The sequence below is a fragment of the Telopea speciosissima genome, chromosome 11 (genome assembly GCF_018873765.1).
Source record: "Telopea speciosissima isolate NSW1024214 ecotype Mountain lineage chromosome 11, Tspe_v1, whole genome shotgun sequence".
NCBI classification, from domain to species: Eukaryota; Viridiplantae; Streptophyta; class Magnoliopsida; order Proteales; family Proteaceae; genus Telopea; species Telopea speciosissima.
The window spans coordinates 56769100-56786249 of record NC_057926.1 but is presented as its reverse complement, the minus strand read 5'-3'; the positions used below and the strand labels follow the sequence as shown (position 1 = coordinate 56786249).

Sequence of the window (17150 nt, the reverse complement as noted above, 5' to 3'; positions counted from 1 at the left end):
GCGGCATACAACTGCAGTATACATGTTCTCTCACCGTTTCTCTCTTCGCTCTCCTCATTTGATGACATAGGCTTCTTGTATGTGAAGCATCACTAGTTGAAAGTTGAAACTCACCTACGAGTTAAACATTATAATTTAGTGAACCAAAAGTTGTTAAATCATTAGAAGCCACCCCAAAGTTTACCCAAAGATACACTAAATAAGTATTTTCCTTTTGAAATTTTCTTCTTTGACCATTAAATATATATATATATATACATATCTTTTTTTTTTTATGAAAAAATAAATGTATCATTTAATATTATATAAAAATATGAACTCCTGTTTTGATGGCAATACTCTTCATGATAAATTATACCATCATCAGGTCTCTCTCTACAAGTCAAATCCTTCTCAAGGTTTTTTTTTTTTTTTAATGATTTTCTATTTATAACAAGAATTTAACATATAAAAGGAATTTTTTTTTCAATGTCCAATCTCTCCCTCCTTTTGGTTGGGCAAGTTTCTGTTCACATTCGTGAGCGACTCACGAAAACGTGTACAACACACAAAACTATATATTACATCCACATAATTATATATGACACACAAAAACATATATATATGAACTACAAGCACAGGAAATAAAGGAAAGCACATACCCAAAAGATGAGAAATTTACATGGTTCAACAAAACAGCCTACGTCCACGAGTAAATCCAATCTTTCACTAGAATTAAGAGAAGAGATACAATACAATCTTTGCTCCAAACTCCCTTGCACAACCTTCTCTCCCCTCTCATTCTCTCTCTTGGTTTGTCACTACCCCTTAGTAAAACACCTCTCTTCTTTCATAGGACTCCTCTTCCACTCTTGGAAGATTCCAACTCTTAGGAAGACTCCACTCTTGGAAACTCCACCTTCTTAAAGACTTCACTTTTGCCTTTTGAGAATAAAAGAAAGTTACAACTTCTGAGCTCACCACTTTGGTGACAACAAGTTGCATATATATACATAAGGCCACAAATTCGTAATGCAAGCATTTCTCTCAATGAAGTAACATTCTCACTAAAAAAACCATTAAAAAAAAGGAGAAAAAAATGGGTCAAGCATGCTTCTGTTTGACAAATAAAGGCATAGACCATAATGAGTTAGGCTTAAGATGGATCCACTATGCCTGCCTTTATTTTTTCTTTTTTATCAGCAACAGATTAAAGGTTTCATTAATGTAGGCAACAAAGTCGGACTTACAAAATATACAGTATGCTTTAAAAAACACAAAAGTGCAGAGAACAAGCAAGAAAGCATATCTTGACAAGCATAAAACATGACCATATGGGAAGGAGATGGATCTGTAAGCACTCTCATTTCACTCAAATCTTTCCTTTGTTATAGTGCTTCAGGATCCTCTTCGTAGCTCCTTACAACATAATGTTGAATGAGACATTCCTTCACAAAGCTTTAATTCTGCAGAAAAAAAATTGACAAGCATTTTCTTTATGCAACTTCACTTTGCTCATAGAAGGAAACAATTACACACACATCTACAGCATGTTTGTACAGAGACGCATGAAGCCCAGATGCAACTCAGGGTCTACATCTTCAAATATTTATCGCACTCAAAAAAATCTATATTTCAGTACATGAAAGACGAGAAATGGTCAAGGGGAAAAGAACCTGCCACTAAACCTTAAAGACTGATCTGAAAGAACTAAGAATAGTTAACCAAATCCACAAAAAGATACGAACAAGTCTTCAAAGAGTATGAGAGCACCTTATCATAAAAATGAGTGGTTTTTCTCTTCACAACTAATCAGTTTTTACAGAATATTAATGACTAATCTGTCCATAAAAAGGAGATTAAGGACTAGTTTGCAGGAAAAAGAGGGAAGAAGCATTCTGAACACGTCAAGAATCAATTGGGCCATAATGTCTCTCGTCAAAGGTTGCTCCATTGTGACTAAGTGGTTGTGGATTTGAGTTGGGAAACAGCCTCTCCGTGAAGTGGGGGTAAGGTTACGTACATTATGACCCTTCCGAGACCCCGCAATGACAGGAGCCCTGTGAAATGGGTTTGCCATTGTTAATCAATAAGGTAACTGGACTTGTATAATTGTATCATTAAAAACCAATTGTCAAGGAGATGCTAACCAAGACGAGGCTAAGGAGTATTTGCCCCATGACTGGAGTTGAAATTATCATTTCCCAACGAAACTATCATATCTTTAATCCAACTGGACCGCAGGTTTGGCAAAACAGCATATTTTGAAAGAGAAATAGCTAAGATTAGGGGGCAGGTTCTCTACATCAGCAGTACTCTCTACACCAGCACCCCAAGTTATGCCACATGGCACTTTGGATAAGGTAGGAATTTTGTTAACTGGTACACCGAAGGTCTCCTGCTCACGTGTCAAGTTTCAACAGAAACAGACTTTGCCAAGTGGCAAAATAAATCACTGAAAAATGAAAGACTACCCCTGAATAATTCTAAGTGTGGACAGAGGGTTGTACATAGAGGGAGGTTATTTGATTGAATCTGAGTTTGACATTTGAATATTTGATGTGTGGCCAACTCACACCATTACTTAGTTTATCAAACCTAATTACACAACCATTACACAGAAATAGGAGGAAAAAATAAGACAATAATCAACCAAAAACCATAATACACTAGGAAGATCCACAAACGAAGTAAGTGATTTGATTATTGAGTGCAGAAAAAGTGTTCAATGCAACAGAACAGCTCCCTGTTATCTTATTATTCTTATGTATAGTTATTTACCTTCTAGATTCAGTAAGCACCTTGCAAGAAGCAGATCAACAGAAGTCATATGTAGTGTCAGAACATTAGTGAACTAAAGGTTACAGATTAATCCATTCCACTGTGTACTTCTACAAAATCCCATAGTTTTAACTTGCACCAGATAACCAGGTTAAAGGTTAAAGACTCATGAATAATCATCAGTCCGTATGATTCAGTATTGAACTTCAAACATGCTATTTTCATGAAGCAGATAAGGGACTGCACATGCTTTTGCACTATGCATGAATCAAGGATCAACAGCCTCTATAGTTATTCCAAAATGACTTGCACATTGATGCATGTGAGAAATTAGTCCAAAATTTGAGTGCCGAGAATATTTCAAATATGTATCTGAAACAAATGTAGGCGCATTACTTGAGAACAGAACTTAGTGAAACAAGGTGGAGCCATAAGAAAACTGTAACCAACTCCACCAAGCAAAGCCAAAAAAAATAACTTTGCAATTTCTTATGTTACAAGAGGAAATCTGGTGTCACTGGTGTTTGTGCAACCAAGTTAAGTGACTCATATCCCTTTTCCCGAGTTTTGTGTCTACTATGACAATGACTACTCTTCAGTTTGGCTTTATGACTGTTTTCTTCCTTTCCCTCTTCATTCTTTTTGGGACTTCTATGTCTCTCTTTACCATGACTACGATGTCTGTTTCTTCTAGAAGTTGAGGTTCCATGACTGAGGTTTTCCATATCACCTAAATTTTGTTTCGGCAGAGAAACACTTTCACTATTTAAAGACACCTCCTTCACCCTTTTCTTCCCAGATGACTTATCAGAATGGTTACTTCGCAGTGCTGCTACATTGGGTTCATCACCTAGAAGAACGCCTCGAACAGCACTAGAGAGCAAATCATCTTTTGAATTTATTTGTTGCACAACAGAAACAGGCACTTCATCTCCCTCATCCAATTTTACCACCACAGGACGTTGCTTTGCATGGTTTGGCTTCTTCTTTGATACCAGTGTTTTCTCTGTAAGCATTACAAGATCATGAACACCATCAATGGAACTACCTGTGGGCTGAGGTTCATTCACAGGTGGGTAATCATTAGATATAATCTTATTTTTCTCTGCAGGAAGATAGTATAGCCCATGTCGCTTACGGTGTTGTGCAAGCAGAGATGTAGATTCGGTGGAAAGTTCAGGTTCTTCTTTTATTTGCTGGTCGAAGAAGGAAACACTGTCCCTGTCTCCTGTTTGATGACTTCCGATAGAGAACGAACATGAGTTGAGGATAAGAATATCCCCACAAATAGTATCCAAATCAGCAAGATTCTCTTTCAGCAAAAGCCCATCAGGTATCTGAACTCTTTCCTGAGCACTCCCTGAGACTGGAACAAGCTCCTTGGAGAATACATCATGCATCAGTTTAATAATTATGGAAGCCTTGGGTTTTTCCATCTCAACACTGCCTTCTTTTATAGGCACACAACCAGACACTTCTTGTTGTACTAGCCCAACCAGCCCAAGTACATTCCATGCTCTCTCCTGCACTTCCACTTCATCACTTCCTAAAAGTGGGCCCAAAGCCATGTTGACCAAATTTATCAGGTAACAAATAGATTCATGTGTGAAAGATTCTTTCTCCACAGAAACTGGAAGGTACTTTGTGAGAGAAAATTCCATCTCCGTTTCCCATAATAATATCATCTAATGTTCTGTTTGAACTGCTTGGGTTAAATCTTTCATCCTGCTTGCAGTCTGCAGCTGCCTCAGATTTCGCTAAATCAGAAACTTGTGGGCACTTCCTTTCAGAAGCCAAATTAGATATCTCTTCAGCTAAATCATCAGATGATGAAGCAATAACTCTCCTCTCCCTGAGGTAAGAATGAAGACAGAAAACTAAAACTTTAAATGCAGATTGGATATACACAGCTTTTATTAATGGAGGCAAAAGGCTGGTGCGGGGTTGTAACAATGCGTCCATGAGCTCAAATGGGCTCTTAGACAATTCAACATACTCCCCTGACACCCAAGCAGAAGCAGACAATATCCTATGCAAAAACGGGTTACCAAGCAATGCAGGATCAATCAAAAGATCACGTCCAACAAGGACAAGCTCTGGTCTAACATCCTTAACTCTTAGACCAATATCAATAAGCTGATTCTCAATCTCTTCTCCCTTTTGGCAATGCGAGTTCCTTGAGATTTCCCCAAGGAGTGATACATACCAATCAAAATCATCAATAATCTCAAAAAGATTTCTACTACAAGTTGAAAGGATAGACCCAAGAATCTCGTTGGAAAATTCAAGGTCAGCTTTAAGTGCGTAATTTACCAAAACCCTGGAGATCTCAACCACATTACTTTCAGAGACCATCCCCATGACAACTCGTAAGGATTCAACTTTAATATTCGGGTCAGCATTACTCAGGGACTTTATCACCAGTTCCTTGTTCTCCAACATCGGCCACAAGAGCCTAGGTTCAACAATTGAAAGCGCCCGCAAGCCAAGATATTTAAGATTCGGATCATCACCAGCCAAAAATTCATGGATCTTTTCAACTGCAAGTTTGACTGCAGATACGTGTTCAGTAAAGCTAGTAAACACAGTACGAATACACTCAAACATTAACGATTTTGACCCAGTTTTTTTCATAAGCTCACATATCGGATCAATAACCCTTTTTGCCAACCTCGGCTCCAAGGGGGCGAGTTCACAGAAGATCTTAAGCACCTTGATCAACACCCAATTGTTTTTGGAATCAACCAAAATCCTATAGAACTCTGGGGCGAGTGGGAGATATGATCTGGGGTCCTTTGAGGTTAACTCGAAAAAGACTCCAATAGCTGCAGACAGAACATGAGGATCCGAATTTTCTAAATTGTCAACCAAACGCTTAAAAGCGATCCCAACTGCATCTGGGTACTTCAAAAAAATCCTCAAAATTACAGCAACTGCTTTCTTCTTAACGAAAGTCCTAGTACTAGAAAGCAACATAAAGATTTCTGGAGTTAAGTCCCTAGCGAGATCGGTGGTGGCAATTACGGACAAGCATTCGAGGGCGACGCCTACCTCGTACTCATTGGTGCTGGTGAGGTCCTTGCGGAGCTGGTTGGTGATAAGCAGGATGACATCAGTGCCTTCATGGAAGGATTCTGAAGCAGCGAGGTATCCAATTTTCTTCTGACCGAATCGGGTGGAGCTCATAACTTCTACAACATGGAAGGAGGCCCAGGACATGTCGATGCCGTGGATGGAATTGAGGTAGGTGAGCTTCTGAAGAGCGACGGACTTGGTGTGGAGGTCTGTGGATTTGATCTCCCGGCGGATCTCTTCCACGGCTTTAGCGATGAACTTGGATTCCCCAATCACCTGCAGACGGATGCCTTTGATGAGGTCTTCTAAGGAGCGCTGGAATAGCGACTCCATGATTGAAGACGGCGTCATGGAAGAAGAGCACGACCACCCAAAGACGCAGTCTTTCTGCGAATTTACAAGGGGAGAGGGGGTGTGGTTGGATTGAAAAGATCTTAAGAATTCGAGCAAGATGGAATTCGATAATTGATTTCTTAACTTGTTGTCCAGAATTGGGATTCAAGTTGATGCCGTTCAAATGCTCTACTGTAACGAAGACCTAAGTACGAGAATGGAGGATAAAAAGGAACACTTTTTTTCGCGGGGATTTTATCCCTGTTTTCAATCTTCGTTTGAAGAAAGAGAAAGATACTCCCTCGTATTGCCGTATTACGTATAGTTTTAGTAGATACAAATTACAACCTTACAGGTAGGGATGTAAATGAATAATCAAAATCTATTTCTGTATTCGTGTTTGTATTCAGTTAGCATTATTCGAATTCGTCCAAAGGCTAAATAGATATGAATACGGATAGACTGTAGCTATCCGAAAAACTATATTTACATGTAACCGGATAGAATATCTGATCCGTATCCGTTTAGCACTATTCGAATCCGTCCGAAAGTTAATTGGATGTGGATGTGGATGTGGATGCGGATATAGCACTATCCGAACCAAATCTGACCCGTTTACAACCCTATTTACAGGGGCTTGTTTTTCGGGCAGATTTACCATTTACAGGGGCTTGTTTTTCTTCAAGACAGACAAAAATGTCTTCATAAATTCATTTCAATGTTCAAAATACGAAAAAGGAGAAATGTTTTGTGTGGGTGAGTGTACTGTGTTCCCCCTGTGCCAAGACATGATCGTCCCACCCCATGAAAGGTGGTAATGATCGCCCTGGTGATGCGCCACACACTCTCATTGATCTCCATGCACGCACACACACAAGGGCCACACTCTCTCACAGAGAACTCTTACATATATAAGAAACCGGCCAAAATAGTCTGTACTTTTTTTTTTGGTTTAAATCCCCATATAGTCTATACTTGATTGGCCCAATTAGACAATTTTTAACTGTTTCACAGTTTCTACTTCCTCAATCATAGATCTAATAAGTCTATACCTTGGAGAATCTCAACTATAATCAACGACTGTTGGCAGCTAATGCTTCACACTCTTAAAGAAGCTAACTCAGTGACTGACCGACTTGCAGCGAATGGAGTTGATTGTAGACTCCTTCGTTAATAAATTATCTTTACCAAAAAAAAAAACATTTTCTACTTCCTACTTGATTGTTGAGCAGACATACACAATCTTAACTGTTTCCAGTGGATTGTTTAAATAAAGTAACAGGGCAAAGGGAGAAAGAACGTTAACCCGGTGTTGTATTTCGGCGTGTACTTACGCCTAGACACAGCCCAACACGAAAAGACCGACACACCCCTGGTCCTTTCTTATGGATTCTTTCATCAACTAGTTTTATTTCTTACCATTGCACCAACAGCATTTGATTATAAAATACTGCTCACTGACTTGTTTAAAATGAGTTGGTAACACATGTCCCATGATTCACTTTATTGGTAATCCAGGGCTCGGTTTTCTTCCATCCTTTTCTTATATGGGCTCCCTCTCGTATGCCTTGATTTATGTGGCTTCAAGATTTTTCTACAAGACACTCTAAAGTCTCACCTGGAAGAGCAATGCCCAACTGCATTTCTGTGGTTCCCAATTTTCTTTTGCAAAGCACACGCATGTGTTGATGCTAATAATGTTAAGGTAAAAGTGTCTATGGAAAAATGAGCAGATACCAGAATATAACAAACGGCGATGTCACTTTTAAAGCCTAGCACTGCTTGAAAGGGGGAAAACAATAGTAGATTGTAATCTATCACAATCACATTTAGATCAAGTTCAAGCTGAGAACAAAGGCCGTTTTGATGTAGACGGATTGTCCTTGTGCACTCAATAGTCAATACCATCATCTGCTCTAGGCAGTGTGCTGGTATTTTTTCTTGAAAATGTGCTATAGGGAACAGTTTTCTGCACAGGTAGCATGAAAGCTATCATCCCCTTACGCTGTCCCTCTCTTATTCTGGCAAAATTGTCAGAAGACCTCTGTGTTTCATTAAACTTTCAACATCTTTAGGTCAGAGTCTTGGATATGAAACAATTTTTTTGTAAGGTGTCAGGTATGAAACACCACTGCAAATGATCATCTAAGATTTACATTGTTGGAGAACCCAAAAAGAGATGTCTTAAAAGTCTCAGAGAGTAGGTTAGAGAAAGAAAACTCAAAGGAGAGGAATAGATAGAGAAAAAGATAGAAGGATAGGAGTGGAGGGGAGTTCGAGAGAGAGGACTCTAACCTTGACTGTCAAGTGATACCATTTAGACGTGCTCCCCTGGAAATCTTTTTGTTTTCAGAGATTGAACAAACTAGTGTCACAGAGGTCAGGTAAAAGATAACCAAGAATCTGATGGTGTTAGGGACTCTAACCTTGACTGTCAAGTGATACCATTTAGACGTGCTCCCCTGGAAATCTTTTTGTTTTCAGAGATTGAACAAACTAGTGTCACAGAGGTCAGGTAAAAGATAACCAAGAATCTGATGGTGTTAGGGACTCTAACCTTGACTGTCAAGTGATACCATTTAGACGTGCTCCCCTGGAAATCTTTTTGTCTTCACAGATCGAACAAACTATTGTCACAGAGGTCAGGTAAACGATAACCAAGAATCTGATGGCGTTGAACAATGACACATTATCTTCACCATATGTCTTAAGGCTATGAGCTAATTCCATTTCTGTCCAGCTCAGTCTATTCAATATCCACCCTTCCGAATCCAATGATTTGAGTAAAGCAACAACTTCCATTGCTTATGTTCTCACTCTTTAGTTCAATATTCAAAGAAATAATTAAAATGCCATATAAACATTGTTTAGCACCCAAGTTTAGTGCACAAGTAGGTTCCACCACCCATCCACCCATCAATTTTCAAATCAAATGGAGATCGTCAAATGGCAAGAGAGAGCTAAAAGTGCAAGATGGTTCAAGAAATGGAAATAACCATGGGGAAAAGTCTGAAACAAGTATTGAATCTAAAACTAGAAACAGAATTTAAGAATAAAAAATTGAGATGAACTCCAGAAAATGGCAAATTCTTGCTAATAAATAGTCATAAAAGTAACCTGATTCACAAATATTGGCCTCCAGATGTCCATACAGACGTTACACTAAGTTTATTGGAATTTGGAACTAACAGTCAATTTCTCTGATAAACAACATTTTGAAACATGAACATTTGAAGCTGCCAGGTCCAAGCATCATTTGAGCACACATACCAACAAATTCTGCTCCGCAGGAGAGAAATCACCTCCACTGAGCTAATTTCTCTGAGCTTTATTGGAGTCATTATTGCCTGTACGTCTGGTACAACAGTCAAGTTGCAGGGTTAAGAGCAAGTTCTATTTCCTCCAGGGACCTCCCCTTTGTTTCAACTACGTTACCAGATATGTACAAAAGAGCAAGAAGGCAGACCACAGCAAATCCCAAGTAGACCGTGCTGATTCCGAACTTAGTTACCATGCTCAAAAAGTACAGACCAATGACAAAGTTGGTTACCTGTTACATGGGTACTCATTACGTCCATTACTAATACAAGAAGGAATAAAAATGCAAGAAACAAAGAGCAACAATGGCAGATGTTTACAAAGAAAAAGAATTATGACATTTGTCAGGGATATGAGGTGCCACAGGAAATTAAAACAATTTTTAGAGACCAAGGAGGATTTGATATTTTCCTTCTTTCAAGAGAATGATGAACATTTTCCCAAATATGTCCATTATTGTCGTTAATCTTCAAAAAACAAAGAAAAAAAGATCGGATTATATCAATTATGCATGCATGCAAAAATATTCCATACTTTTCGTGTTCACGTTGACACTTCAATGGGTGATCCTCTATTAAGAAAGACCAGAACATTAAGCGGTGCTTAGAAACATTTACGATTAGGATAACAACTAACAAGGATATAAGGCTCCACAGACTTAACATGATAATCAAGGGATTCTACTTTGAGAATGCTCTTGGGGAAAATGGTAAACACTGTTGACAGTAAGCATACAAGGGTACACACCCCCTTCACTGTTTTAGAGTTAGAGTTGATACAGTTCAATTCCAGAAACCAATAGATCACCAAGATGATTAACACTCATATCAACTACTCACCAAAAAATTAGTTCATTTCTCGAGGTAGAGGAGATTTGAAAAACAGAAACATTTTCCAAACAAAAATTAGGGAATTCTACACCACCACCACTACCTCCCCCCCCCCCCCCAAAAAAAAAAAAAAAAAAAATAGAGTACCGCCACAGTGAAGGTAATCAGCTTACTGAAGCAATAAACAGATTCTTGAAAGGTGAGGAACAAAAGTAGTTCTCACCTTTGAACAAAAACCTCAAGAATAAACAGGAGAATGAATGTGTAAGATCTGGTTCTTCTAGACTTACCCAATGCACGCCAAGGGACAAGGCAACTGCTTTGGCTCTGATTCTGGAAGCAAATATCTCTGGGAGTAGAAGAGCTGGCACAGGTCCCGCCCCCAATGAAAACGATAACACATAGCTGTTCAGTTGAATTAAAGCAAAATTAGATTTGTCTGATCATAAAGTAAAAACAGAATAAACTACCAGACTATGAAGAAAGACTAGAGAAATGGGTGAGAAGAACGTTAACTTACAAGACTGTACCAAGAACGGCAAGTGTTCCAGAATAAGGTGCAAGAGCTTTCCAAGTGAAGGACAAGGAGAGTAGCAACATTGAAGAAGCCTTGAGAGAAAATGCCGCATCACACAAATGGAAGCAGTGATTAGTATAGGACTCCTTGTCTTTAAAAAGAATGGGATCCTCAAACACTCCAAAATTAGATTACAATACTGCATGGGTTTACCCAGCACCAACCTAAATAAATAAAAATAAAAATGATGTTCTCTAGGCAACTGTTTCAAGACTATTTACTATCTTATGTGCCAAATCAAAAACCATGCACAGAGATTGTCCAACTTGAAAACCCTTTGCGGCACTCAAGGGGTGCTACAAGAATACCCGCCCTTTTTTTTTGGTGGGGGGGGGGATTATGTAAGTGGATTTTACTTACAGGACTAATATTTTGAACTGTTTTCAATGTAAGAGAGGACCCTACAACCCATCTGATTGATCCATGTTCAGCACAAAATGGCACGTGAAATGCTTCAAGGGTGAACCGAAGTTTAATAAATTTTCAAATTTCATTTTGTTACTTTAGGCTCCATCTAGTTGGAAGTGAAGTTAATGGAGGGAAAATGAAATTAAAATAAAACTAAAGAGGAAACTTTTGTCATAATTACCAACAATGATTGTGCAACTAACCTCTAAAATATATATTTATATTGCGACTAAATTCCTTTATTTGAAAAAGGAAAATAAAGATTCTGTTTGGAAAGTTTAATTACTAAATTTGAGAACATTTTAAGTTAGTAACACAATCATGATCATTAAAGTTTGTATTTTATTTTTATAACCAATTCCACTTCCCATCATTCCCTTGTACTTGCAACCAGATGGAGGCTTTAGGCCCACTTTTGAGGTACTTCTGCTATTTCTTTACTGCTGAATTTTAACCCGCTAGATAGGAGTGGAATTCTTTATCACATGGAACCACCCATGAGTAACACATGAAGGTCACAGATAAAAATTGTAACTGACAGCATGGCCATGGGATTCTGCCACATGGACTCACTCATATGTACCCATGCCCCATGGAAGGTCACAGATAATAATTGTAACTGATAGCATGACATATAGTTGAAGCCTACCAAGTTTCTATTGCAACACAGAATGATAAGGATAACATATAGAATGGGACGGAGTTGTGATTCTTAGCTCATAAACATACATCAATCTTCAATGACAAATCAGTTTGAGAATGCATGCATTAAGTACCAAAAGTATAATATGACAGTCCGCCATAAGAACTTGCACTAGATATTTCATTCTAGTTAAAAAAGGAGACATGTATGTCTGCAGATCTGTGGTCAAAGATTGAATCTCTAGGTTGGGTATCTTTCAACATAAGTTCAGCTATTCATTGGCTGCAATCCTTTGTCATGTGATATGAAGCAGGGACTCCGTAAATCACAAAAGAGGCTAATCCCATTATTCCAGACATCAAAACATACATATATGCCTAAAACCAATGTGATGCAACAGTTGAATAGGAATACATGCAGCGACAATTAATGCAGCTAGGACACAGTTTTCCATTATGGACCAAGAAGCCCCCAGGCAAGAACTGAATGTATCTGAATCAAGCTTGCCCATCTTTGCTAAACGCACATGGCTAAGTCAGGCAGAAAGTCTACGCCCTTGTGCCACAGCCTATGACCGGTGCTATGACCAGCTGGCTGGCTGACAGGGCAACCTAATGTTGTTTTTGGCCGAGCAGGGGCCATGAATGCAAGGGTACAGCCTGTCAATCTATCACATACAATAGCTACGTTCTTTACCCTTTGGAGGTCACTGGGTAATTGAAGAAAGTGGATTAGGGAGAAATAGCAGCAAATCCTGTTCCAAGAATCAGTTCTCCAAGATCCAGAGAGATACTATTTGTATTAAGACACTACACTTTTTTTATGGTAAATGAGATAACATGAACTTGAGGCACAAAAGATCAGACCATACACAGACTGAGCTATCAGAAATCCTCGTTCATGTCATTCCATGTAACTGAATCAACACTATTTAATTGATCAGAAGGAAGGGGGGAGGAAGAATCAAAGGACTAGACATAATGAATGGGGACCACGTTTCAATGTTTGGATCCCAATAAGCTTAATGGGTAATGGGTAATGGGTATAGTTTTCAATATAAAATAAATGTGCACCCAGCTAACTGTTGGAATAAATATGATAAGTCAAGGAATATACAGCAGATGGAGGAAGTTCTACCATTCCAAAAAAGCTTGTTAGTAGGAGACTTTTCCTTCCTTGCCTGTCCATCAAAGAAGATGCAATAGCCGTGCCTGTAAAGAGATATAACCCCAATAACATAAAGTCAGATAGTTTCTGCATGAATAGAAATCGTATATTCTAGCTTTTGCATAGGACTTAAAGGATGTTCTGCATGACAAATGACTAACCAATGACATTTGATGCCCCAACAAGAGCACTTGCTGCAACATCAGATGTAATTCCAGCAGTACGGAACACAGAAGTAGAATAATATACCACCGCATTTATTCCAGCAAACTGTTGAAACAAGAAAAGTGCTGTACCTACACTCACAACTGCAAAGGAGCATATGTTAGAAAATATTAAGGAACTTCATATGCTTTATCATGTCTCAGCATAAAACAGCAATTGCCAAAAACATGCACATGAGAAAAAGAGGGGAAAATGGTTGCGCTATTGACAATATTAATAGAGGAGAGATTTTTGCCCCTTATCAATGAATAGACACCTTTAAAATTATCTGACAAATACTAAGGCACTGGCATCATATCAAGATGCCTGGGAACTCATTCTTTGATGCTTTTACTTATGAACTAAAACACCAAATACTATAAGAGAAAATCAATCCAGAAATTTAAGAGAAACGTGCATAAAGAGGGGAAGATGGTTGCGCTATTGACAATATTAATAGAGGAGAGATTTTTGCCCCTTATAAATGAATAGACACCTTCAAAATTATCTGACAAATATTAAGGCACTGGCATCATATAAAGATCCTTGGCTCATTCTTTGATGATTTTACTTATGAACTAAAACACCAAATACTAGAAGAGAAAATCAATCCAGAAATTTAAGAGAAACGTGTATAATTAGTTAAACAAACAAAGACTAGAAAGGATACCAATCACTATGGGGATGAAATATGTTATAGATCCCAACCACATGCAAGTATAAGGTCTGTTGTACCCCTATTTAGGTTATTTAAGTTCATGATCAGTAATGACAATTCTCACAGGGGAAACTAATCAAAAACAACATGAGAAATCATGGATTAAATACAGTGGTTTATGTTAATACTTCAATTTATGAGCTGCACTTTCACTAACATGCATAACAAGAAGCAGAAAGGTGGACCCATTTTCCCACTTCTATAGAACAAAATGTTGAAGAGATAGACATCAAAATCCCACATTATTGAATTACACAATGTGATTGACATATTCCTTTAAAACTCAAAAGGAAAATTTTATAGGACAGTTATACGACCAGCAATGATACATGGATCTGAATATTGGGCAGTGAAAAACAACATATAAACAAACTTAGTGACAGCTGAAATGAGGACATTGAGATGGATGAGTGGTAAAACAAGAAAAGATAAAATAAAGAATGAACAAATTAGAGCTAATTTAGGAGTAGCTCCGATACATAAGCATGATAACGGAGGCCTTTCAATGCTCCAGTACGGAGGGGTGATTTGATTCAGATTGAAGGAACTACTAGAGCCAGGGTAGGCCGCCAAAGATGACTCTAGGAGAAGTGGTGAAGAAATACATGCATCATATAGGACTAGTAACTAGTATGGCTTTGAATAGAGCTGATTGAAGAAAAAGGATCCACGTAGCCGACCCCATTTAATTGGTATAAACATAGTTGTCAAGGCGTCGCCTAGGCGTCCAGGCGCCTTTCTCTCACCTTGATTTCTGGTATCGCCTTGGTTTTTAACACCCCCCCCCCCCTCTCGATCGCCTTGGTTCGCTTAGGCGCCTTAACAACTATGGGTAGAAGGCTGAGTTTAGTTGAGTTGTAGCCTATCGAAAATCAATACAAGGAAAAACAAAGACCACATCACAAGTAATATTAGGGGAGGTAATGGGTTACATTAGGCTGCGTCAAAAATGCCTCACCGGAACACAATCTTTTTATTGATCATGTCAAGGTATCTGAACCGTAGCACGAGTTCTTAAGAAAATAGTTTTTGTTAAGGTCAACCTATGACAGCTTACCATGTCAAAATCATGTTGGACTAATGTCATATAACCACAACTCAACTAAGCATTATCCAATTCATAAAAAAAGGCCTTATCAAAACTAAATGAGGGTGGCCATATGAATCCTGTTTAAAGTCATATTTATTGCTAATCCAAGGCCACCTATATCTTTTCTCACCACCTGCATCCTGGTCATTTTGAGTCTCTATTTTTCTTCTTTTTTCAACCTTTTCTGTAATAACTCTTCTCTACTCACGACATCAGCTCTTAGTGGTGCATTCAACAGCCTCCGTTATACACTCCAAAACCATTTTAGCAACTTTCCCTCAACTTATTACAGTCGAAGCCACTCCTAAATTACACAAATATGTTCCATATTTTGTCACTCATATCCCAGCTATTATTTAATTTGTGTTGTTTCATGACAATTTGATGATGAGAGACTTGAACCCCAAAATTCAAGCAAAGAGATGAATAGGTCAACAATCAAGAAACGAACTCATTGATGTTTATAAATAATGAACATACTATTCTTAATTTCTACAGTTAAATAAAAAAACAAAGATGTCAAATGGGTTGTACAAACATGCACCCTCAACCCCTAAAAGGCTAAAACAACCCATTTATTAACTGCTTCATGTCGTAGCATGTCAAATTTCCTTCTGATACAAGCCCTCTAACCTTGTGTTGCATTCATGTTGGGTTGATGGTCATTTGGGAAATTGCAAACCTGTGTAATACCCTGTCGGCGTTAGTGTGGTTGTATTAAACATGTTCATTTGCTAATTGTTCACCAGATGTTTTTGTTCAATCATTCAACTGATTGTTGTTGGATAGATAGGTGGCTATTTCATTAACATGGCTAGACAATAGTGGCATGTATGCATGCTTTTGTAACTTTGGAGAGAGAGAGAGAGATAACTGACCACAAGAGGATTGAACCTAAACTATATAGATTGCAGAGAGAGGGTATTCTAAGGAAAAGAAAAGGTAGTAACCACTGAACTCAACGAATACTGGGAGGAGAGAGATACATGTAAATCTGCATATTTCCAATACCAACTGTTTAGTTTAACAGAGAAAACTCAATCACATACTTGTAGAATTAAGAATATATAAAAAAAAAGAGTACCAAGGTCCACCTTCTGTAGAATTAAGGATATAATAGACATAATATCGAAAGTGCATTGAAATTATGAGAGTACCCTTCCGATAGCGACTACTGAAGAGATCAAACCACCCAGCTTCTTGCTCTGTGGAGCCCTGAGAACTTGCTCTTAAATCATGCATAACTTCAGCAACTCTTTCTTTTCCATAAAGTGTCTTTATGGCTGTCTCTGTTTGAGAAGATTTCCCTTGCTGTAGAGAAAAGAAATTAGTTCTGCATTCCTAACAATATATCATGGCTTAATGGTCATGTAAAGGAAACCTGAAATAGCCATCGAGGACTTTCGGGGGAAAAGCCTGCTCCCAGTGCCAATAGAACAGAAGGGACAATTGCAATCCCAAACATTGTCCTCCACCTAATTAAAGAAGAATATGTTAAGAGATACAAAAACTGGTATAATGGAAACAGGATTTCAGACATAAAGCACCAGGTACAGAAGATATGGCAAGATTCTCAAATATTCATGGTAATAGAACAATTGTTAAGATCTCAAAATATACAAATTAGTATTTGTTCTTCACAGAACATTATCAGCAAAAAATATGATAATGTGAGAAAGACAATAATTAATGGGGGCAGGTTCTCTACCCCAGCAGGTGTAGAGGAATTATTTATAACTTCTTGGAAAAAAGCAAAATAGAAAACCCTTATGTATGGTAGGGAGAATCCCTTACAACTTAAATCTCTCTTCAAAATAGAAGCTACTCTAGAACATTAAAAAATAAATCTAACTAATTAATCTTGTATAGGACTTAAATTCATAATATTTGGCCTTATAGAATTGACCCATTACAATAGCAAACCCAAAAATATAAAGCCCATGACCCATACAACCCATCGGGCACTCAATTAAATTAATCCATTCTTGGTCTAGCTTGATGGCCTGGTTTGCTGCTGGCCTTCTTGT

General features: G+C 38.2%; 2 protein-coding genes across 4 annotated transcripts in view; both read right to left on the bottom strand.

The window, feature by feature from the left end:
• Positions 1-3238: 3238 nt before the first annotated feature.
• LOC122646367 (AP-3 complex subunit delta-like) lies at positions 3239-6227 on the bottom strand. Its single transcript, XM_043839914.1, is given in 2 exon segments — positions 3239-4406; positions 4408-6227. Coding segments are annotated over 2 exon segments (2931 nt in total). The 5' UTR covers positions 6187-6227; the 3' UTR covers positions 3239-3254.
• Positions 6228-9242: 3015 nt separating this feature from the next.
• The window catches only part of LOC122646064 (plastidic glucose transporter 4), a 28365-nt gene continuing 20457 nt past the window's right edge, over positions 9243-17150 (bottom strand). For all 3 annotated transcript variants that reach the window (XM_043839535.1, XM_043839533.1, XM_043839534.1), the window contains 7 exons: positions 16505-16598; positions 16281-16434; positions 13273-13419; positions 13082-13155; positions 10837-10925; positions 10607-10721; positions 9243-9718 (listed from right to left, as the gene is read on the bottom strand). In XM_043839535.1, coding sequence (XP_043695470.1) covers positions 9536-9718; positions 10607-10721; positions 10837-10925; positions 13082-13155; positions 13273-13419; positions 16281-16434; positions 16505-16598 — 856 coding nt within the window. In that variant the 3' untranslated portion in view covers positions 9243-9535. The remainder of the gene's footprint in view (positions 9719-10606; positions 10722-10836; positions 10926-13081; positions 13156-13272; positions 13420-16280; positions 16435-16504; positions 16599-17150) is intronic.